Below are 23,720 nucleotides of genomic sequence, written 5' to 3' on the forward strand. Positions count from 1 at the left end.
ACTTGAAACAATCCTAAAACACTGGAGAGGGAAGATAATTTGATGTGGGGATTTTAATGCTCATAGTACTTTGTGGGGAGAGCAAGATGATTATAGTTTTAGAAGTTTTAGAAGAAGTGACTGAAGAAAAAGAATTGGTAGTATTAAATAATGGTGTGGGCACTCAGGTGGATTTGATAAGAGGGAGATAATCAGTTATTGATCTGACCTCGGTGTGGCAATCTTTTGCGGATAGTTGCAGCTGGAGGGTATGCAAAAAAAGTACTATAGGAAGTAATCATTATCCAATTTTGGTTAAGGTAGAAATATATAGAAGAAGAACAGGTAGAAATTGAGCGGAAATGGAGATTTGGGGATGCAAACTGGGATAAATTTAAAATAATAAATGAGATCAGTATGATAAATATAAATACAAATAAACCGATAAATGAATTGAATTTAGAAATTAGTAAAAGCATTATTAATGCAGCAAAAATAGTCATTCCCAGGAGTAGTTCAATACTGGGCAAATATTAAAGGACATAAAGAAAGTTATCCTCCATATGTTATGCTACAACCTTGTCAAGAAAAAAAAAGCAAATAAATAGTTTTGGATGGTTTATAAAACCAGTACATTTTTGCGTGTAATTTGTAACGTGAAACGTGTTTCTACAACTTGAAATTACAATAACCCCTTCAGGTCTATTCATGTTGCAGGGTTCGGTAAAACCATCCATTATGTTTGACTGCGTTAGAAAGAAGCAAGGTAAAGAAGAACTAGTAATAGTAATAGGCCTCATAATGTTAATAAAATGACATACTGGCGGATTAAAATATATTTAATAACAATGACAGTATTAGAAAATAAATTACACTAAAATGAAAAATCCATCTTTTTGGTGACATCTGGTGGTTGGGATGTTGAATTACAGCCCACCGGTCGACACATCACGATACGTCATCAGGAAGTCATCAGATTCCAAAGGCGACATCATGGCAGCCAACTCAATCCCACGTGAGTTTACTCTAAAGCAAAACAAAGCATCTCAAACGATGTTATTTTTAAATGTAAACGTTTATTACTGGTTTATACACGCCTGCTGCTGAGTATTTGAGCAACGAGACGTGCGCTAAGTGGAGTTGAACCGTGCTAACAGCTAGCGGTGTTGCTGCAGATTTGTATGACCGTTGCTGCTATTAGCTGTGGGACTCTGTTGTTTCTTTGAAGTTGTGATGAAGTTTCACTCTGATAGATGAAGACGAGATGCCTGAACTTTCTGACGGAGATGATGATGATGTGGATGGTGATGAAGAGCAATGGCAGTGGATGGAGGAGGAGAGACAGATCGTTACCTGTTTGTTCTGTGAAAAGTGAGGTGTTTTTTTTTTATTTACAAATTTTTGTTTTATGTTTTTCCTCGACTTCTGCAATTTTCAACCTTACTGAAATTATTTTTGCTGCAGTTTATTGTAGAGAATATTTCCGTTCACTTTAAAGAAAATCAAGAGATAGACAAAACTACGACGACCAGCTAGGACCATTGTAGATGGGAACAAAAAATTTCTGAGATTTACCTGAAAATGTCTGAGTTTTATCTTGTGCATATGCAAAAAAATATATTCAAATTGGTGTATTTTGTTACTATTTTTGAACCAAATGAATAATCTATTCTATTGCAATTTCTGTACTTTTCAAAATTCTTTACTCCTAAAAATCCTCAATCGTTCTGGGTTACCTGCAAGTGTAAAACAGTGATAATGACAATATAACCGTATGCAAAGGTGGAAAACTAGCACACTTTATAGATTAAGATGTGGTATATTTTACATAAGCGAAGTTGTTTTTAATTTTAACTTTTTATAGTTAAAAATTTCCCTTTAAATTAATTTTTAACTATAGAAATTAAGGGCAGCCAGGGCTGGAAGGGAGCGGGAGATCGACAGGCGGATTGGTTCAGTGTCTGCTGTGAAGCGGGCGCTTTACCGGCCCGTCGTGGTGAAGAGAGAGCCGAGTCAAAAAGCGAAGCTCTCGATTTACCAGTCGATCTACGTTCCCACCCTCATTTATGGTCATGAGCTTTGGGTCATGACCGAAAGAACGAGATCACGGATACAAGTGGCCGAAATGGGTTTACTCTGTAGGGTGTCTGGGCTCTCCCTTAGAGAGAGGGTGAGAAGCTCGGTCATCCGGGAGAGACTCAGAGTAGAGCCGCTGCTCCTTCACATCGAGAGCATCCAGTTGAGGGGCTCGGGCATCAGGCAGGGGAAGAAAATGGATGGATGGATGGATTTTACAGCTTGTTTGAGTCTTCCTAAATAAAACAAACTTTTGTGTGTTTCACTTGTGTTCAGGTTTTTGGACTCTGTTTCTGCAACCCTTCAGCACTGCACAGCTGAACACCAGCTCAACCTTGTAGAAATCATAAGAAAGCACAGTAAGTAAACAAAATTAAACCGTGCCCAGGACCAGATGGTTGCTTTATTCTGCTGCGGTCATTCATGCTCTGTTTCTCTTTAGGTTTAGATGACTACGGTTACATAAAAATGATCAATTTCATTCGCTTAACAGTAAGTTCTGTCATTTCTGTGGCAGCATTTACATATTTATTTTAATAACAGGTTTTGAGTTGTATATTCATAATAAACACAGAAGTATTAATTTATCTGCATGCTTAGAAATGTTCTGCATCCTTCCTGATGGAGCTGTCAGAGGGCCTCCTACCCTGGGACAGTGAAGATTTCCTAAAACCAGCCCTTCAGGATGACCCACTGCTGCAGACAGGTACTGTATCTAAACCCACCTTCTAAATCACTGCCACAAATTTTCTATTTGTTGGTCTGGAAGCCATGAGTCCGCTTTGCATTGCACTGTGCTTTCCTAGTAATATGGTGCAGATTACCTCTGTTTGAAAGCACATTTATGTGCTTTAGATTTGGAAGTGGAGCTGATGTGATTAAACTGTGTTTACGTGTTGCGTTCATACCTATGTGTTTTTGTCAGACCCGGAGGAGCTGCGTGGCACCGAGGACACGTGCTCGTCATCCAGAGGCGATTCGAATGATGAGCTGCTCCACAGAAAGACGAGAGCCGAAGAACGAGTTCAGCGTTCAGAAGAGGCAGTGACCAGACTCATGGAGGATATGCACAAACTAAAGTTAGTGATTTAGTTCTCTTTCCCTTTTCTGATCCTTTATTCAATGGGAAACCATCTTTTTGTTATTTTTATTTTATTTTAAAGGGAACATATTTTGTGCCCATTTGGGTTTCTACTGCTTCTAAAAACAGTACAAACACTTAAAACGCACATCTGGTTTTTGGAAGTAAATTAATGTTTTTAGTGTCCAGAAAATGAGCCGTTACAAAATGTTACAGATCAGCAGGCGCAGCCCGTTACCTAGCAACCCAGCTTGTCACCTAACAACCCAAACTGAGCTCTGTCATGTTTGGTCAGCTGGTCTTACTGCTGTACAATGGCTGCTGGGAAAGACAAGTGTATTGTTGCTGACTTACCATCCAGAAACTACTTGCTGCATTCTTGGTGGTTTTGCAGGAGGCTCCACTTCTGCTTTTCAAAGATGTACAGTTGCATGAATGCCAATCTGTTTGCAGCCATTTTAACATGTGAGTGTAAACATTGAGTGGCCAGCCGGATTTAAAGTGACACAATGCAAAAACAAAAGCTTACAAAGTAGCCAATATATTAGTTTACGTGAAATAAGACAAAACTAACTTAGAAATAACTTTTAGTAAGATATAGAAGCATGTTTTAAGTCAATAATTCCTTAATATTGATGAAAAATGTCTCACTGGTAGATTATTTCATTTATGGGGAATTCTTGTTATTCTTGTTACAAGTGAAATAATCCGAGAGTGGAAGTAGTACGTTTTCATCAATATTGAGAAATTATTGACTTAAAACAAACTCCTATGTGTTGCTGAAAAGTTAATTATAAGTTAGTTTGTACTAAGATATTTGCACTAGAAACTGGACTAAAAATACTTTAAGATTGTGTTTTTGCAGTGCAACTCATTCTGAAAGGAACTCAAAACAAACTAAAATTTCGTCATATAGGGATGATTTTGTGCAAAAAATGTTTTGCATAGAGATACAGACCTAAGGAATTGTAATAGATCACCTTTAAACGTTTCAGAATGCATTCTTCCTGCATTTCCCTTTTTAGGCCACCAGGGGGACACAGTGGTCTCTGCACAAACTTTAATCTGAGTTCCCTCTGGAAGAAGTTTGAAGGGAAGAGGAAAGATAAAAAAAAAGAAGGGGAAAATTCCATTGCAGCAGGGAAGCTGAAGGGAGGAAGAGGAAAGGGAAAATTACAGAGGGAGTGGAAGAGAGTTAGAAAGATGAATGCCTCCCATCTCCTTCATTTAATGCTTTGTCCTGTCTGCACGTCCTCCTTTCTGGTCACTGCTTTTGTCCCAGTACTAGAAGTTAATTGCAGGTTTGTCTGCCTTTGTTTTAGGCTCCTGGTTCAGGATTTGGTGCTGAACTCAGAACCCGACCAGGCTGGCAACCTGGGCGCCGTCGCCGAGCTGCGGGAGGATGAGGACGAGGCCTACTTCAGCTCTTATGGCCATTATGGCATCCACGAGGAAATGCTGAAGGTCTAAATCTCGTAACTTGGTTGAAAGATCTCAATGTAACATGTAAATGAAAACCATCAGAAATTCATAATGAGGACACGACATCTTCTGAAAAGTGACAAATCAGCAATAAGTGGGGGGCGCTCATGTGAGACGCTGCAGTCCGTACAGAACAAGGAAATTAATTTTCACACGCCTTAAAGCGCTGAAACCTGAAAGTGTCATCACACGCTCAGGGGTGTGTGTGTGTGTGTGTGTGTGTTTTCCTGTCTACTGCAGTTCTCGGACATATTCCTCCTGATTGGTGCTAACTGCTGTAAAGTTTTTGCGTTGCGTGTGCGTCAGTCTGAACACTTCATCAGAGCCCAAGGAGGGGCCAGGAACATGATGACGCTGGTTTCACCAGGTCATCCTGGTCAAACAGCGTCACCATGCAGTTTATGTGTCAGAGAGGTTCTCTTCAGATTAAAAGTAACTTTTTCCTGGAACAGTCGTTTGATTTCAATAATTAGGCCACTGACTGTTTTGACCATATTATCGTTATTAGACATATTTGGATAAACTTTAATGCTTATTCGATTTAAAGGGGTAGTATTTTGAGCTGTACATTATGTTATAATGTTATTCCCTCATCAAAAACATACCTGGAGAGTTTCCTTGATTTGTTCATGCATGTTTGAGACATTGTTTAATCTCCATGGCAATCATTCGGCTCCAAAACGCCTGCGGGGACCTAGCTTCGGCCCAGATCACAGAGCAGCACTTCCCATAGTCAGCTCCTTCAGACTAGCCAGCAGAAATTAGCAAACACCTGGTGGAACTGAGCATCTGCTGAACTCATTATAGGAGCTACTTCTCAGTGAAACTGTGGTAAAAATGTTGTTAAAGGGTTAATAGAGGAACCATGTTGTGATGACTTCCTGAAGGTGGAGCTTCAGAAAGAGCAGGATATTTTTAGAGACACAAACCCAATTTCAAGGGATTAAATTTTGAAGTAAATTTTTCTTTAAATCATATTTACTTTATACAGCATTTTTAAAACAACTGAAGGTAACATAGTTTACTAATTGTGCTATAATAAGACACTATGTGGATGGAAAATAAATAATACTGCCCCTTTAAGGAGAGCAGGTGATGTGTATCTGTGTAAAGAGGAAGGGTGTGACCCACAGAGGTCAACATCCTAAATCTTTTTGTGTATTATTACTTAGCTTCTTTTATTTATGCAAAATGAGCCAAAAAAAAAAAAAAAGAGATTTAACCGATTCTGACAAGTCAGAAATGACCAAAGGTTTCTCCAAAGGATGCAGCGATCTTGGAAAATCTAAGCTTCTATATTTTGATGAGAAATTATTGAGGCCTGATCACAGAACCATCAAGCGTCTTGTTGCAAATAGTCAACAGGGACGCAAGAAAGTTGAGAAAAAAGATGCAAATTAATTACCAAGGATTTCAGAGAATTAAGCAGGAGGCTAATAATGAAACATATTCAATATAATAATCTTTGTCACTGTACCTCAGTTTTATGAAAACTTTAATATTTCTTTATACAAGTTGACATTGAGTTGATGCAGTCAGAAAAAGTATGGGTTTTGATTTAAATGTTTTACTGGATAAGTATAGGAGAAGAAAACAGACTATAGAAAATGTTTTGTTTTTTTTGTACATCTTGTATAAAAAATCTTTCTCCACTCTAAAAACACAACATTTTGCCAAGTATTTTTGTCTAATTTATTGTGCAAAAATATTTGGACACTAGGCATGAAAAACTAGCTTGGAAGTAACTTTTCAGAAAAACATAGGAGCTTGTTTTAAGTCAATAATTCCTTGATATTGATGAAAAAGTACTAATTCCACTGACAGATATTTTTCCAATGTTATAAGTGAAATAATCTGCCAGTGGAACCATTTTTTTTTATCAATTTCAATGAATTATTTACTTTAAATAAGGTACTTTATCTTGCTGAAAAGTTAAATGTAAGTTAGTTTTGACAAATATTTGGTAAGATTTTGTTTTTGCAACAGTCATCCATCTATTGCATGTAATCTTCAAATTGATTCTCGCATTTCTTCACATTTGTAGACCAACTTTAACTCGCCATATTAACTGATATTGCTGCTTTTATTTTTCTATTTTCCAGGATAAAGTGCGGACAGAGAGCTACCGCGACTTCATGTACAAAAACCCAGAAGTGTTCAGAGACAAGGTGAGCCAATGCAATGCAGCATGGGTGATTTAATTTGTTTACATTCGTGCTCTAACTGCTATAATGTACAGCAAATCCCATTGAAGGCAATGGACGTTTGCGTTTTCCAGACAGGACATTAATAACGAGACAATGTCTGATTTAAGAGGCAGTGCAGCTCTCTATTAACGCCTCAAATGTCGACTGCATGGTCCTGATAACAGACATGTAATCCACTACCAAACCCATAACGCCAAACCCCCTCCATGCAGCTCTTTTTCGCAGCTTTTTGCTCCAGGAAGACGTAGCGTTTCATTATATGGGAAGTTGCTGGTTCAGAGGAGGCTGCAGAGGACAGAGGTTGCTTGTGTTGATGGAAACTTGCATTATCCCTGTCAGCTTGACTCAGTCAGCAGAGAAGGAAGTGTCTTTTTTAACAGTAGCAGACGGCGAGGAGAACACAATGGTATCATCAGGATTGGAGAAAGAAAGGAGTTGTGTCGTGTCAGCATTGTTCCTGCGACACTCTGTGAACTCACAAAGCCAGCAGGATGCTCACTGAGTTACCCTGAATAGAGATGCAACCAAACACAGATGGATACACTGTAGCTGCTTCCCCAGCTCCAGTTAGAATTGCACTTTAAACAATTAATTGTTGTGCCAACCAAGCTAGATTGGGCTTGTCATTATAGTTTAGCTTTATGTCTTTGTGACCTTTTGTTTGTCTAATTCAGTTAGTTTTAATCAGTTTTTGGAGTGTGTGTCCTAGTTTTTATTAGGTAGTATCAAGGCTTATACAAATGTAAACGTTTCATATCGTTCTATTGATAATTGATTAGTTTTTTGTTTTAAATATCTGAAATACTGCCAAACTGGTGATGTGACCTTTCATGTTTTGTCCACAGTTTACACTCGAACTGTTGTTTTTTTTATTTTTAAGCAGTTATGAAACTTTAAACTGCTGCTGTGCAAGTTACTCAACAAGTTGTTGCTAGGTAACCAAAGACTGAGTGAGTTTCTAGGTAACCAAAGAGTGAGTGAGGGAGCTCTGAGAACTTGAGTGGTTAAAGTTTTTCCTCTGCCTACATCGCTCAGAATGCTGTTCGGTTTAATTAATTTTTTTTATCTATTGATACTCATCATGTATTTATTGCAATATGTATTGTTATTGATTTATTATTTACTATTAGTTAAATATTTAGTTTTGTATTTTTAATAGTTTTAGTTTTTTCATGTATTGCTATAATTTCAGTATGTTTTAATTTTATAAATGCACTATGTAGTTCTAGTTAGCTATAATATTTTCCTATTTTTATTTTTTTCAGTTAATGAAATTGTATTCTCTGTTTCAGTTATTATTTTTTTTAATTTTTGTTTAATAAAAATTAATAAATTTTTTAAAGGATATAGTTACAATATAGTTAATATTGTGTCTGAATTGTTTTGTACTCTAGAGAACATAAGTGGAGATGAACCGATTAGTTAGCCAGATGTTTGTTTTGGCAAATTTTCCTATGACTAACTTGATCAATGATCAGTAAATCATTTGTTTTAGTTTAGCAAAGAAAGAAAGATGCATTTCACTGGGATGTTTTATAATGAAGGAATCTTACATTTTAACTGAAGTTAACTTTTTTAGCTATATTGTTTTTAGTTAGTTTAGTGATCGGATCTTCAAAAAGCCCAGATGTATTTCTTGGATTATAGATGTCATTGAGCATGAAGGTTATTACAACATTCACAGGATTACTAGATTTCATCATTTCCTTCAGATAGTGACAGAAATAAATATTGGGGCTCGGCATGAAGCCTCCACCTGTAATCCCCCCCTGCTGCTGTTGTTGTTCTGCAGGTGGTGCTTGATGTGGGTTGTGGGACCGGCATACTGTCCATGTTTGCCGCCAGAGCTGGAGCCAAAAAGGTGATTGCAGTGGACCAATCAGAGATCATCTATCAGGCAATGGACATTGTCAGGTGAGACAAACAGCTGGAATGTAACTAGACTAAAAGTGAATGAAAATTTTAGTTTAAAGTTCCAATATGTACCTTTTACAATTATCATTATGTCATGACAGTATAATATAAAACAGATAACTGTAGAAATACACCACTCAGTTAGAATCAACCAATCAGAGACAGGAGGAGGGTTTTAGTGCTGCCAATCACTCTTGTGCTAAACTAGAGCTAGTTAGCATAGCCAGCAGTTTTCCTGTAACATTTAGCCTCTTTTTCACCATTGCTGCATTTAGCAGCATACAGGAGGTTGATTGACAGTGCTGGGACCCTCCCCTTGGCTCTGATTGGATGTTTTTTACCGGGAGCGGTGCATGTTTGCAGACTACAATAGTAGCATTAGATATTTTTTGGTCACATGGTGACAGTTTGAATAAATATGTAAAAATCATATTTTTGTAAAAGTTGCTGCATCTTTAATGTCAATGAAACTACTTGTTTCATGCCTATATTATTGAATTAAAGATGGATGTTTTCTTCTTCAGCATACAGCCAACAACAGCAGGACTAAGTAGAGCTTAGTGTGACCTCCATCTACCTTTTATTTGTTGCAGCCGGCTGACTTCAATAGAGCTGCTGTCAATGGCATAGCCATAATGTACATAATTTACACCTGCAGTTCGTCTTGTTTGTCCCTCGGCTTTTCTGCTGCAGCCCGAACGCAGCAGCCACATCCACACAAACGTACAGAACACACAAAAGCCGCGTTTTATTACCGTTTGTGAATTAGCTCTGTCTGATTTTTGGTTCAGTGTGTTTTCAGTTTTCCAGCTGCTGGTTCTCACCATTGGAGTCCATTTACCTCCACTGGAGCTTCTGCTTTTACTATGACTACCTGCAGTCGCCATCACTCCCCTGCTACTGAAATGCATTTTTGAATTAGAGGCCATTATGACTGCTGTTATTACCGTTATGTAAGAGAGCGGCGTATAACCAAAACAACAGGGTTTGCTGAAGGGAAAGGATGTTTTAATTTTACAGACCAGTGACTTGCTGTTGAAGTGTGTGTCAGTGTTCGGGTTATGTAGCAGGTTCCTCAGCAGTGAAGAAAGATGCCCTTAATTCTCGCTCGCTTGGATCCTTTTTCACACTTTTGTTCACGTGTAGACATAGTGACAAAGAGACACCATTTAATATCAAGTGATGACTTGGTGCATGACTTTAAAGCTGGTATTTTGTGCGTGTACTTCTTCTCAATGTTAATATGAGGATTCTAATTAAAGTTGTGCCTATTGGCTGGGCAGGAGCATCCATCTCCTGTCTCTGCTCTGTCAGCAAAGTTTAAATGAAAAGCTTGATGTGTTCTCTTTTTCTCAGTCACTCTTCTAATGGTTACTTAAATCCTGTAAAAAAAAATAATAAAAAGACGGGAATTAAAATTTCAGTCCAACTTATTTATAAAAAGCATCTTTATATTAGCAAAAGTTTAAAATAGAACTCAAACAGTTCAGGTCTCCCTTGAAAAAGGGAATTCCTGATTTTAAAACTAATTTCTAATGGAAATGTCTGAAAATTAATCTTTATTCTGGCTTGAAGAACAACCAAAAGATGCTGCACTAAGTGTCTGAAGCTGCTGTAAAGTGTTACTAAACTCAGAAATCAACTTTTTTTTTGCAGATAAACTGTCTAAGTAGGTTTTTATTTCAATAAAATTAAAATTTACTTTATTGATCTCAAATGGAAATGAAATGTTGTAACTCATTAATTAAAAATTCTTCAGAGTTTTTGTAGATGGATGGCTATGAGCAGGAAAGATCTCCTGTAGAGGTCTGTGCTACAACAAATTTGAAGAAGCCTCTGAATAAAGACAGTTTTTTTTATGATGGTCTCATGAAGGGTTTTTTTATCGCCCACAGATCTATCTCACCCTATTCAGAGAGTCAGAATAAATCACCTATAAAGGATAAAAAAAATGAAATTATCTCCAAGAATTTTGAAAGGAACAGTGTTTCAACAGAGGTGATAAATACAACAGGATATAGTTTTTTGATGCATTAAATTATATTTGTTTTGGTTAATGTGGCTTGAAGGCAGTCTACATTAAAATGCATTTCTGTAAATTAGCAGCTTTAATCTGAGGATCCTGTTCTGTATTTCATCAGGCAGTAACACAATCTGATGAAAGATTAAGTTAAAACTTTGCATTGAAGTATTCATCCCTTTGCTTCGTCATGTAAGCCGTAATGAAAACAAATTGTATGACATGGTGAACATTTTACACTAGAAAGCAATTATTTGTGAACATTGCTGTCACACCCCCACAAATACACCGAGATACCAACTCTGTCCCCAGAGTCCTGACATTGTCCTTTAAATTACCCCAATAATGAGATTACAGTGATTCCTTCTTGTGAATGGAGGAGGAGGCGGGACAGGACGCAAGGGGTGCAGGGGCGAGTGTTGGATTCTGGGAGGAGGTGATAGCGGCACTAGAGGAGCAGCCAAGATGGGAGAGACAGTTTAAGATAAGGATCGTTGCTGCAGAAATGCTCCCTGGGCCTCTGTGAGTAATTGTTCTGTCCTCTGTAACATTAGCTGTCACGATAATGGAATATTCACAGAGATTGATACCCAAACGGGCCGCTCAGAAAGGAGGGATCATTTCAACAGCAGCGGTGATCTTACAGTTTGTACCTGAACCAGACATATTGCTGGCTCATACTTACAGTTTTGTCCTTTTCACGTCTCTGTTTCAGTCTGAGGAGACTTGGGCGCAGAGGAGTAAAGATGCTGAGTGCGGATCAATGAAAAGTTTTGAAAATTTAATAAAAGAAAAATAAAATGGAAAACTTTCTTCATATTTACTCACTGTTTAGACTGCTACCATTGTATTTAAGTTGTTGTCACTCCAGCTGCATTTTTATTACAAATGTGCACAAAACTTTGAGATTCTGCTAATTTAGAAATAACAACAAAAACACAATTTCACCACTGCTGTGTTTCCAATAAATAAGAAATGCAATTTAATTCAGATTTGAATACGTTTGTTAAAGTGATTAGTCATGTAAAAAAACAACAACATCCTTCTACCACTTCCTGTTGTCCTCTTTGTCATTTCTGCCAGTAGTAACATCCGGTTGTTGATCACATGACTTGTGTGGTGTGAAAAAAGTGATTCTCCTAGTCATGGGATAAGTTTTATCTGTTAAGGTGTTTGAGAGAGGAATTTACCAAAACTAAACAAATGAAAGAGGCTGTAGTAAAAACAAAAAAAAAAAAAGGGAAAACTCTGATTTTATCAAGTTACGTTAGTTTAGGACAGTTTTACTTCCTGTAATGTTTTTAGTTGTTTAACACGTCGAGATAAACGTAACGTGGAATAAAAGTTCAGATAACAGTTCAATATCATAACTAAACATTTTTAGTGTTTCTGCAGTTTCTTACTTTTCAACATGTCTCCTTGCAGGTCCAATCAGCTGGACAACATCACTCTGATTAAAGGTCGCATAGAGGACATCAAGCTTCCTGTGGAGAAGGTTGACATCATCATCTCAGAATGGATGGTCAGTACAGTTTTATTAGCACAACATAACTTCCAGTTTTACACTCTGTTTAAGTCTGCTAAATTTGAAATTGATTCTGTGGATAATTGTAATTTGTAGTCCTCAGAATTTGAATTCCGAATCAATCCAAAATGCTCAAAAATCAGTAGTAAAATTTGTCGAATTTGTACATCTTTGCAGCTTTTATTTGTGGGTCTACTGCCTTTGCATTATGCGTACACTCCCCCACCATGTGCATTTTGAATAATCTATTGTTTTTTTCTTTTATGAAAGAAGAAACCTAAGCTGACCTAATACTGGTAATTTAAGTTACAGAATGTTATGCCAAAACCATATACAATTGTTTCAATTGCATTTTCTATTTGTTTACACGGTCTTTTCCTCTTTTCTGTCTTAGAATCTAAACAGAATTTTTAGAATTGAAAAATTGGGTTTGGAATTGGAAATCGTTTCTGAATAGGAAATTGATTGAATCAAAAATTGTTTTGGAATCAAATTTCTATCTTAAAAATCTGAATTGAATCAATAGAAACTGAAAGATTCTTATCTCTAATGTCTGTATTACCTTCAATATTCTGGAAAATGACTCTTATAGCTACTCTTTTTCTGTTTTATACAGTTTTCATCCCACACTTGTTTTTTATTTTTATACATGATGAGGCACAGTGAGGAAAAAAATTAAACTGCTACTTTTCAAGTTGCTTAGCAAGTTGTTGCTAGGTAACCAGAAGTTACACAGCAGGTTGTTGCTAGGTAACCAAAGTGTGAGTGAGTTAGTCAACGCCACCAACCTCGCTTAGCTGGTGAGAGGTTGAGCAGCTAAAGCCTTTCCTCCGCTTACATCCCCCAGAATGAGTTCAGTGAATGTTGTGTCAGATGTATTATCTGTCGATATTTATCATGTGTCTATCATGATATATATTATTGATTTATTGTCCAAACTAAAGTATAAAGACGTAAACCGGTAAAACCTTGAGATCAAAGTTTATATTTAGCTATGTTTACACATTGGTTTTCTTTAAAAGTCAGTGCTAAGCACTAACTCTGATAGGCCAAGGCATGTCACCCCAAAAGCCTGCGAAAGTGACACTCCTTGAACGTGGCGTCATAACAACAGGATTTAAGTTTGTCCATTAGCTCCTCCTCTGAATAAATAACCAGAAAGGCCAGCCTTCCATCCCTTTGATCGCCATTTATTTGCGAGATGCTCCGTGGCGATAAAGCCAAAGTTGAATGCACTACTGAATTCATCCCTAATTCATGAGCGTCCTGTATCTGTCCCTCCTTCACCTCCCCGCCTATTCATTGTGATACCCCAGGGTCACAAGCACAGGTTGCCAGCCAGAGCCTTCCCATCCTCTTGTGGAGGAAATTGAAATTCGGAGGCTGACATGCCAGTGGAACAGTGAAGGATAGGGGGCGTAATCTCTGATGACACTGGCTCACTGAGTGCTAATAAATCTAAGAATTCCCCAGTCACTTCTCATCAAGGCGGCAATAGCAGACATTTCTCAGAATGGCTCAGACTTAAAAAGCTTCTCTCTGATCTGTCGGCATGAACAGGAAAAATGAAGGTAGCCTTAGGAGAAGTCGTTCTTTAGATTATATATAACTTTGATGACTTCCGGTCATGTCTTATTAGCGGAGAGTCACTGTGGATGGGATTTCTCTACTGTTACCTTTTCTTGTAATTGTTTGTAATTGTTGTTTGCATTAGATCAATCAAAGGAACCGTGTTTGTAGACTTTTATCAAAGTTGCACTTTCCAAAACCTCATTTTGTAAAATGTAGGAATAGCAAGTGTAGTTTAGATAATAAAAAAATGTATATTTTGAGTTTCTTTGACTTCTACTGACTGAGTATCTTTGAATGTGGCCAGTTATGCTTCCTTGAACACGTTAGGATAAGTCTATGGGCTGTACAAAATATGTTCATTCCATTTTTTGACAAAATCATTCTTAATGATTTTAGTAGAGCTCAGCTTGTGTTGCTAGGTAACGGGCTGGCGTTGCTAGGTGAGGGGCAGTTCCTGCTGATTTGTGAGGTTACGTTCTGGAGGTTTTTGAAACTGATCATTTTCCAGACACCAAACAGCATGAACTTATTGACAAAAACAGGCTGAGTGTCTTTTAAGCTTTTGGGCTGTTTACAGAAGCAGTAGAAACCCAAAAGGAAGTATAAAGCCTTGCAAGAATTTACTATAATCCAACAAAAAATGTCTGTTCACAGCCACAGACACTCAGTAGCCTTTAAAATGGGGCTTTTAAGGATTCATTACCATTGTCCATATATGGAAGTGCTTCCTGTATTACGGGCTGCTCTTGAAATGCTCTTTATGTTCCGAATTATGCTTTAAGAAATCATATTTGCTTTGTGGAACGGCCCAAAAATATGATTTCCTTATGTTTTAGACATTATATGGTCATGCATTGTCTATAATCGAAATTTGTTAGCGTAGACAAATGTATAAGAAAGTTTTAGAGAAGAACGTTTGATTTATTGAGTCACCAAACTGTAATAAATTAGAACTTTATTCAATTAATAGATCTGCACATTCCTGCTTGCTCTATCTGGGGAGTCATTGATTTATTCTCACAACAGACGCCATCATTTATTTGAAAATATGAGCAGAACAACAACTAAGTCAATCTTTCATGTTCTTCGGCTTGAAAATGGACGACGTATAATAATAAAATCAGCAGAGCTTTGAAAGATGGGCTTTTTGGAGAACTTGTAAATTAATGATTAGTGATTCTAATGGGGAAAAACTTCTAAAGGTGTATTTAATTTAATCCTAATGCTATAATCCATCCATGCAAATTCTTCTGGCGCTTTCATTTTTAAACATGTTTTGCTGACTATAAATAGCATCAGATTTCTTTCACTTTGTCAATAAATTTAATACTCAGTGGGATAAATGGCTGTATAATCTGTTTTATATTTGGTACACAATAAGAAAAAACAAAATGGTTCTCATGTTTGTGTGTTCAACATAAATCTCTGCTACAGACTGGATAATATAAAACTATCCAGTGTTTTCTGAGAAGTGACTGATCTTCTCATTTAACTCTGTAATGTAAGAAATTACCACATTTCTTAAAATGTTGCACCATTTCGCTTAATGAGACTTTAAAATGATCAGGTTTTTCTAAAAATGCTGCTTTTTAGCCACATTGCAGTTTTGGTAAGGTATAAATAACTGTTAAAAAAAAACAATATTTATACCTTTTCTGATTAGCAATCAGTTATTTAGTCGAATAAAGAATCTCATCATAACCAAAGAAAAGCTACTAATTGAGTAAAAACTTTATTTTATAAGTGTTTTAACACTTTACACTAGAGATGCAGCGATCCGATACTAATGTCTACATAGGCCCCGATATTGAACTTTTTTTTTTTTTTTGGTGTGTGTATCAGTGATAATATGTGAGGTTCATAAGAGCAGCTTTATTCGCTCCAAGTCTATGCTTTGTGCTATGAGTGACATCGTTCTTTATTGTTTATTGTACATTTTATTTAAAATTCCTAATTGCACTTCTGAACTATGCAGTTTATTTTTACATGTTGACCAAAGTAGTCAGTTTTTGTTTTTGTCAATTTAGGACTCATTATTATTTATTTTTAAATTGCGCTGTCTGAGCAAATTAAAGTTGTTTTTACGTCTTTGACTTAACTTGGTGTATTACCAAATAAAAATGCAATTCAGTATATTTATGTCTTTATTGTTTTAAAAGAAATGTTTTAGGTCAATTTAGCACAGATTTTTCTATACTGGTTGATACTAAACCTCAGATGTCGTTATCGGAAGTAAAAAAAGTGGGTCGGTGCTACTGTCAAATGTCAAAATATTCACTTTACATTTACTTGCAATTAATAATTAAAGATGCAGAGAAAACAAGAGCGTTGAATCCCACTGTGTGTCTAAGCAGACAGATGATTGTTACAGGGCTATTAAACCAGATATTTGACGGATGTGATGCGTTTGTGGAGGTGGTGGAGGAGAAAGGGGGGAAAATGAGGGTCTGTCTCGTGGAGAGAGTGCCTTCAGCAGCGTCTCTGTCATTTCATAACTCACAACATTGATCTGCTCTCTTTCTCTCCACGCCAAAAAAGTAAACAGTTCAGAGAAGATAAGAGAGCGCGGTATAGCGCTGTCGGGAAGGAGGGAAGCGGAGTTACCCAAAGGCCAAATTAAGACTGTCGCTCCAAGATCAATCACAGATGATGGCTGATAAATGGCATAGATTTATGAAGTAGGAAACTATTTCCCAAACTTTTCTTGTGCAACATTGGAGTCACTAATAGGCTTGTCACAATAAGCAATAAATCAATTAATTGCATAATAAATTGAAACAGACTTGAACAGAATTTCTACTTGGATGCTTTAAATGGCACAATGTGTCTTCAGACTGGTGCTTTGGTCTTAACTAGCCTCAGTTTTATTTAGAAACTTCATAATTCTCTTTACTTGGTGTTTCTGTTTTGTTTATTGACTTTGAATATTTTAAATGTAAGTTCATTGAAATTTAAAGTTGATTGAGCTCAATGCGTTATTATGCCATTAATATTATATTACTTGAAAATGGTCAGAAAACAACATTATCGTTTATCGCAATAACTTCTGGGACAATTTATTGTGACAGGCCTAGTCACTAAAGTATTTCTGATGAAAGGGAATTAAAGTGAAAACCATGAATCAAATATGTTTGGTTTTCTCTAATATATTGTAGTAATGTTTTTAATTTATGTTTTTTCATTTTTTTCTCACATTCAGTCAGTCATATAGAGTACATGAGATGTTGCAATCTTGTTTGTTGTTGCTGGACGCAACATTATTGCAGTTTAATTGAATTTTATTTTCATAGACTTGTTGTAATTTTTCAGTTTAATTAAAAAATATATAATGGTGGTTATATATATATATATATATACACTGAGCTGCAAATAGGTGAGAGTCCAATATGCAGCAAATAGCTGCATATTGGACATATTTTACTTTTTGTTGAGTATTTACCCACTTATAAAAAATTGTAGTAGGTTAACAACATAAAATTAGGCCCAGGTTTTTACTATTTTCTTTTTTTTTATAGCTCTGGTAATTCAATCAAACAATCCAGTGTATTTGTATCAGTAATAAGGCAGTTCAAAGTCCTTTACATCTTAAAAATACAAAAGTTGACAATGCTCACAAACGATAAGATTGGGAACATATTGTTCAATGTAAGGTTATTTTGGTCTTTATTTACTCGCCATGAGCTAAAATAGTCTTTAGCTTTAGTAATGTTTTTTTTTTTCTAATTTCTTTAAACTATGAAAACAATCAGGAGCAAGAAACCTTCTCTGTTACTAGTTTAGATTTTCCTTCAGGTTAGGTTAGTTATAATTAAAAATAAAGTATTCCTGATCTGAATATTTGTTTGTGAAGTCCAATTAATGGAAACTCTTCACCTTTGTCACATTATGTAACAAGAGCCTTAAACTGACTAAGAAAAGTGTGGCATTCATCAGTCATTTTGTCCTTCAGTCTGCTGGACTGTCATTCAGACGTTCACACTCACACACACACACACTCACACACACACACACACGGTGACTGAGTCACAAGTCTGCCTAATTAGGATTTATTGGCATACTTCAAACCTAAACTATTATTGATATTTTTTTGCATTTCAAAACTTTAATTAATTAGTTTTTGCTCGTGTAGCATAGTTGAATCTGCGTTGTGTCTTTTTGAGAAATAATAGCCGGACAACAGCTGATCTGATGGTACTTTTAATGCTCCTGCTTTCAAATAAAAAATAGTATTTCAGAACAGGCTTTGTTGTCACAGTGCTCCACAGCGCCTTCTCCCACGGAATCCAAACAGAAAAAGCGCGCGTGTGCGACTTGTGTAAAATAACACATTTACCTTACAAAATAAAAATAATTGTAACAATAATTAATAACTAAGCCCAAACATGAGCATAATAATCCAAAACAGTACATGAATAAAAAAATAAAAATAAAATAAAATAACCAAAAATAATGAAACATCACATACCTGCATTCAAATAGAAAATAGTATTTCAGAACAGGCTTTTTCTCCACAGTGCTCCACAGCGCCTGTTTAATTTCAGCACATGGATGTAGCATTTTCATTAGCAATGTTTCATTAGCATAAGCGCATCAAAATAGCTGCTAACGCAATTCTGTCAGCGTTTAACAGGATGCGAGTGCTCCAAAGCACATCATTTTACAAAAACAATAATCAAATTGTCAATTATAATCCTTAAAAACATTGATCGAACACAGAAAACAAAACTTCATACCTTCTCCCACGGAATCCAAACAGAAAGAGCGCCACCGAGAGCGTGGGAAAACCCTTAACAGATCATAATGGTATGACCCGTTAACTTGTCTTTTAAAATGCCAAACTGACACTCAAAACAATAATCTATGAACTCAGTATATTCAGCAGTAAAGATGATAATTTGCATTTTCATTCACAAAACATTAAATTTTAATAAAAATAATAATTCTGAAACAGGAAGTTACCTGCTGTTCTGCAATGGATTTGCTGACTTTTCAAAATAAAAGCTGCAAGTGCTCAAATAATTTCCTACCGGAATAGCTTCTCTTTTTACAATCTAGTGTAATAACATCACACTGCTACACTCGGGTGTCTTATAGTTCTTCTGTCAGTCAAGTCACACTTCAGAAGCGATGTTTGATAGTTGACCCATTGATTAATCAAGTTGGACTTTTATCAGTGATATGATGGTACCAACACACAACTGAGATTAGAGGCAGCAAGGATTATTTTTAGAGATTATCCGCTTCCAGTTGGTGGCAGAACACAAATGGGACTGATCATTCAAGGCAATCTTCTCCACTGGTCCAAAATCCCTACCACACACTCACAACAACTTTGTGAACTCGTAATCTGATTTAATTTTAGGAATGTTGGCAAAACGAGAGCAAAGCAAGTTTGCTTTTTCCTAAATTAGCATGTAATAACGGTCTCTTTCAGTGTTTTTTGAACATTTTTGTCTACTAACTTATAATTCAAGATTAAACCTAATACCATCGTTTTCCTACTTATGCTTTGATTTTTATCTAAATTTTGTTTAGTTGATGATATTACCAAGCTACTTTGTATCTTAGGATTTGTGTAATGCGATAGTGCTAATTAAGAATCTGATCAAATATGTTGGAATGGAAGAGGAGCAGAGAGACGGAGCTGCTTCCATCAGTATTCAGTGAAGCATGAAACAATCCCGTCTCCCCATCCAGTCATGTGCTGCTCCCACACAGACACATCCACTCACACACGAACACACTCGTGCGTTTTATTCAGCTGCTTTTGTTTTGATCGGCCCCTCTTGGGGCTGGACGTGATGATGATCTGCTGTAATTGAGGAAGATGAGAGCTGAACGTAGAAGGAGAGCAGGGAGGCAGTGAAAATGAAAAGTGCTGACGCTGACTTTTTTTCCAGACACTTTCTCCTAAAGATTGATGGCATTTTTGTTCATTTTTCTTTGAATAACTACAAGAGTTTTAAGGTTCTTCTCATTGCGGATACCCGTACTTGAATAAGACCTAAAATAACATATAATTTCAACAGAAAAGCACAAAAATAAAAGTGTGTTTGCAGTTTTGTGTTTATTTTTGTATACTTAAGACGTGTATGTAAATGCTAGCTCCCCTGTGGGAATGTGTTTTATATGCTAATGTTAATGTGTATAAGCTGTTTTGGCTCATTGTCATTAGGTTTTCATTAATCGCTTTTATGGAAATGCACAGTGGCTACACTGCCTTCTGCCAAGGGAGTCATTGGCCCACAGTAACGCCTCTGCTTGTCTGTGTTGCTTAGCCATTCAGCTAGTTTATTGATTTCAGGAAGTATTTTTACAAAAGCAATCAGTTGCGGAGTCTTTTCCGTAAGTAACATTACATTTACATTGACTATAATAGTGGGGTGAGTCTTTTCTCCCAAGGAGTTAGTTATGTTTTCATTATAAATGTTGAAAAAAAACACAATTTTGCAATTGCTGTTTCCGTTAAATAAGAAACGCGACTAAATAAAATTTTTAAAAAACTTGCCACGCCATCATCCTCCAACAATTTCCTGTCGTAGTCTTCTTCGTACCAACATCCGGTTGTTGATTGTCTGCAAAGAAAGTATTTCCATGTAAAAATTAAACAAAAACAGGAAGTGGTGTGATGCAAGCAGCAACATGTATCAGAGCTAAATCTGACAGGAAGAACACGTTTATGTGACCGAATCTCAGGACTCATTTTGACAGTTTCTGATTGGTTGACCAATCAGAAGTACACTGTAGGTAAAATGAGAAATGTTCCTGAAAATGAATGGACTGTTTTTTTAGTAACCAAACACTAACTAAAGTAGCACCTGCTTTTGATTGTATGGTTCTTGGAAACAGTACCTTCTTTTTTTCCAATAAGTCTCAAACACAAGAGGAATAGGACATCTTCTGGGAAAAGAAATTCTGAATTTAGCCTTTTTTTCTCAGAATTCACACTTTTATTTACTCATAATTAAATTTTGACGTTAATCCTGGAATTATGACTTTAATCTCAAAATTCTGACTTTTTTCTCGGAATTATGACTTTAATCTCGGAGTTATGACCGTCAAACAATTCAGAATCCTGAGATGAAAGTCAAAATTCTCAGAAAAAAAATCAACCCTAACCCTCTAAGAAAAAAAGGTTTAAATTGTTTCTCTTCAGTGACCCCAATCCTCTTCAATAGCATCACATCTTCATTACTGGCTAATTATTCTTGATATTTAGTGTAGGATATTTAGTATTCTTTATTTAGTTTACAATGCAGATGGATAAATTAGGGTTCTGTGTAGGACGCGTCACTTTCAGGTTGTTCAAGGAAGATTGTTGATGATAAAAATAAGGTGTGACTCTGCTTTCAGGCACACCTCTTATATCCTCTTTCCTTCATGAACCAGTGTCCCGTGAAATTGGGCTCTAAATTACGAGACCGTGTGAAGGTTTTAAAAACGATCCACTCAGCTGGTAAGGACGTTGACTGGACCACAGCAGTCAGCAGTAGACAGTCCGTGGGCCTGACTTTGGCTTGGGTCTGGTCCAGCGTTGATAAAAAGACAGAATGTTTCTCTTTATCACCTCACAGAGGATGAGATTGTTATATCAGCTTCATCACTGTCATCACTATCAGCTCCAGCCCATGACAGAGATGGTGAAGATTTTGGTGTTGAGGTTATAAATCAGAGCTGTTTGACTTGGTATGCGTTCCTCCTTCCAGTAAAATGTTGTCTTTATTTGAATAATAAGGCTCTTATCTCACTGAGTTACTGTTCTGCTGCCCACCACATTCTCTCACTATCACCCTGTTTGGCTCTTCACACTCTCCACTTTGTCTTTAATCATATATCCTTTCACACACACACTCTCACTCCTCATTTAGTTTTTATCTCCTACCCTGGCCCTCACCTCTCCTTGTCCCTCTTTCCCTCCACTCTAGAGAAAGTAGAGGTATTGGATTCCCAAAAGCAGCTCAAGCCATCCTTTTCTTTTCATCAGATTGTTGAGTTGAGGCTAAATTTAATCAGCTGTCTCACTATAAAGCTGTAAACAGCCAGCTTAGATTGATCTGCTCTCTCGTGTTGAGGTTGTGGACTATTTCCTCAGCTCCATAACCAGCAAGATTTAATCAGATCTCTAAATTTCAACAGACTTTAATGTCTTTCAATAACCATTCATTTCATTCTTGTAATAAAACAGGAACTTTGTGGTGGCAAGTATCACTTGATCAAGCTTTCTGCTTGTTTACTAGTATGAATCCCTGAATTGTTAACATATTGTTGTTCATTTCAAAGTCAAGTCAAGTTCATTTGTGTTGCAAATTTGAGCAACAAGGCAGTCCAAAGAGCTTTTTAATCATAAAAACATCACATAATCATCATCAACAGACATTAGGTTTTGTCAACAAAATCATCAAACAAATATGTTGACCAATGTTGCACTTACTACTAATCAAAGCTAACTAAAGATTTGGGTTTTAGCCTTGATTTAAAGGTTGTTATCCAGTTTTCTGGAAGTTTGTTCAAGTTTTGTGGTGTATATTATAGTTTTCAGGCGATAGAAGACTGACTTTGTAACCATCTTTATGTGACTCTGAAGTTTCGGATCAGAGTCTGTCAGATTTCAGGCTTGATCTCTAATTTCTAGCAGTAACAGCAAAAGTTGAGTACTGACCCTAGATCATTCCTCTTGAAGATAACTTCAGTTTTATTTCTGTTGGTGTAATTTGCTTAAAGCCGTCATTTTGAAAAATGCTGCAAGCATTTAACACATAGTACAAAGCCGTTAGTTTGTACTATATATTTTTTTTTATTTAACAAAAGTCCTAACTGGCAGTTTTGAGTTTTTTCCCTGCCTGATCCTAATGTCTTATTGTTTTTAATGCCAGTTTTGTTTTATTGAGACTTCACATTGTCGTCTATCAAGATAAATTCTGGGACAATTTATTGTTACTCCATCTTCTCATCCCAGATGGAGATATGTCCTCCCATAAGTTGTAAAAAACATTTATTTTGGACTGAAAAAGAACATATTTTGGGCTGAACCTCTGCAGGAAAGGCTGATCTGATTGGTTTATACGTTTGCTGGGGGGCACCAGGCAGAAAAAGCCATTTGTCAGCACTATCCGCCACTCAGGCAGGAGCCTACAAGAGGTGGACAGAACTCAATTTCAGCATTAATGGAATAATACCACGGTTAATGTGCTGTCTACTGGAGCAGAACACAAGGTCAGCTCAGGGTCAAATTTTTAGAGATCTAGTCACGTGGATGCAGCACCCAATTCACAGCTACTGCTAATTTAAATGTCTGTGGTACTGCTGAATTTAAAACTAAATATTAAGTTATTAATTTATCATTTGCCTGGAAGAATGGCAATAGAGCAACCTTGATGTACCAAACCCAAGTCATGTTTTAAATAAAGGTAAAGAGAAGCTTGTTAATCATAATCATGTTTAAGCTCATGAATAAATGCCAGTCTGGCTTTACAGCCAATAATATTATGGAGACTTTCGGAGCATTTTGGATCAAAACAAACTCGCATTACTGTCATTCCTAGACTAAAGTACAATGGATAACCTCAGATAAATTGGAGTATCTGGGATTGTGCTTAGATTATTTAATTAATTTTGAACCGATAGAAATGTTCCATTAATGAATGATTTGTACATCAGACTGTTCTAATGAAAACTGTAAAAGTTCCCAAGTCTAAAGTTTTGGATCCTAAACTTTTAAATTCTTACTTATTACTAGGCCTGTCACAATAAATCAATTAATTGCTTGATAAATTAAAACAAGCTGAACAATTTACATTTGCATAATTTAAAGTTTCTCTTCTGTCTTTCTATAACAGACTGGATAACAAAAGTCTTCAGTCCGAT

General features: G+C 36.5%; 1 protein-coding gene across 4 annotated transcripts in view; it reads left to right on the forward strand.

Moving 5' to 3' along the window:
• The window catches only part of prmt3 (protein arginine methyltransferase 3), a 55,739-nt gene that overhangs the window by 1,057 nt on the left and 30,962 nt on the right, over positions 1-23,720 (forward strand). For 3 of the 4 annotated variants that reach the window (XM_044144579.1, XM_044144559.1, XM_044144570.1), the window contains exons 2-11: positions 912-994; positions 1,233-1,350; positions 2,332-2,414; positions 2,498-2,547; positions 2,656-2,761; positions 2,981-3,134; positions 4,459-4,600; positions 6,721-6,786; positions 8,618-8,739; positions 12,185-12,281. In XM_044144579.1, the coding sequence (XP_044000514.1) occupies positions 973-994; positions 1,233-1,350; positions 2,332-2,414; positions 2,498-2,547; positions 2,656-2,761; positions 2,981-3,134; positions 4,459-4,600; positions 6,721-6,786; positions 8,618-8,739; positions 12,185-12,281 (960 nt within the window). In that variant the 5' untranslated portion in view covers positions 912-972. Of the gene's footprint in view, positions 1-897; positions 995-1,232; positions 1,351-2,331; positions 2,415-2,497; positions 2,548-2,655; positions 2,762-2,980; positions 3,135-4,458; positions 4,601-6,720; positions 6,787-8,617; positions 8,740-12,184; positions 12,282-23,720 lie in introns of those variants that run through there. The other variant, XM_044144551.1, reaches the window with a different exon arrangement.

This window comes from Gambusia affinis, linkage group LG02, assembly GCF_019740435.1.
Source record: "Gambusia affinis linkage group LG02, SWU_Gaff_1.0, whole genome shotgun sequence".
NCBI lineage: Eukaryota > Metazoa > Chordata > Actinopteri > Cyprinodontiformes > Poeciliidae > Gambusia > Gambusia affinis.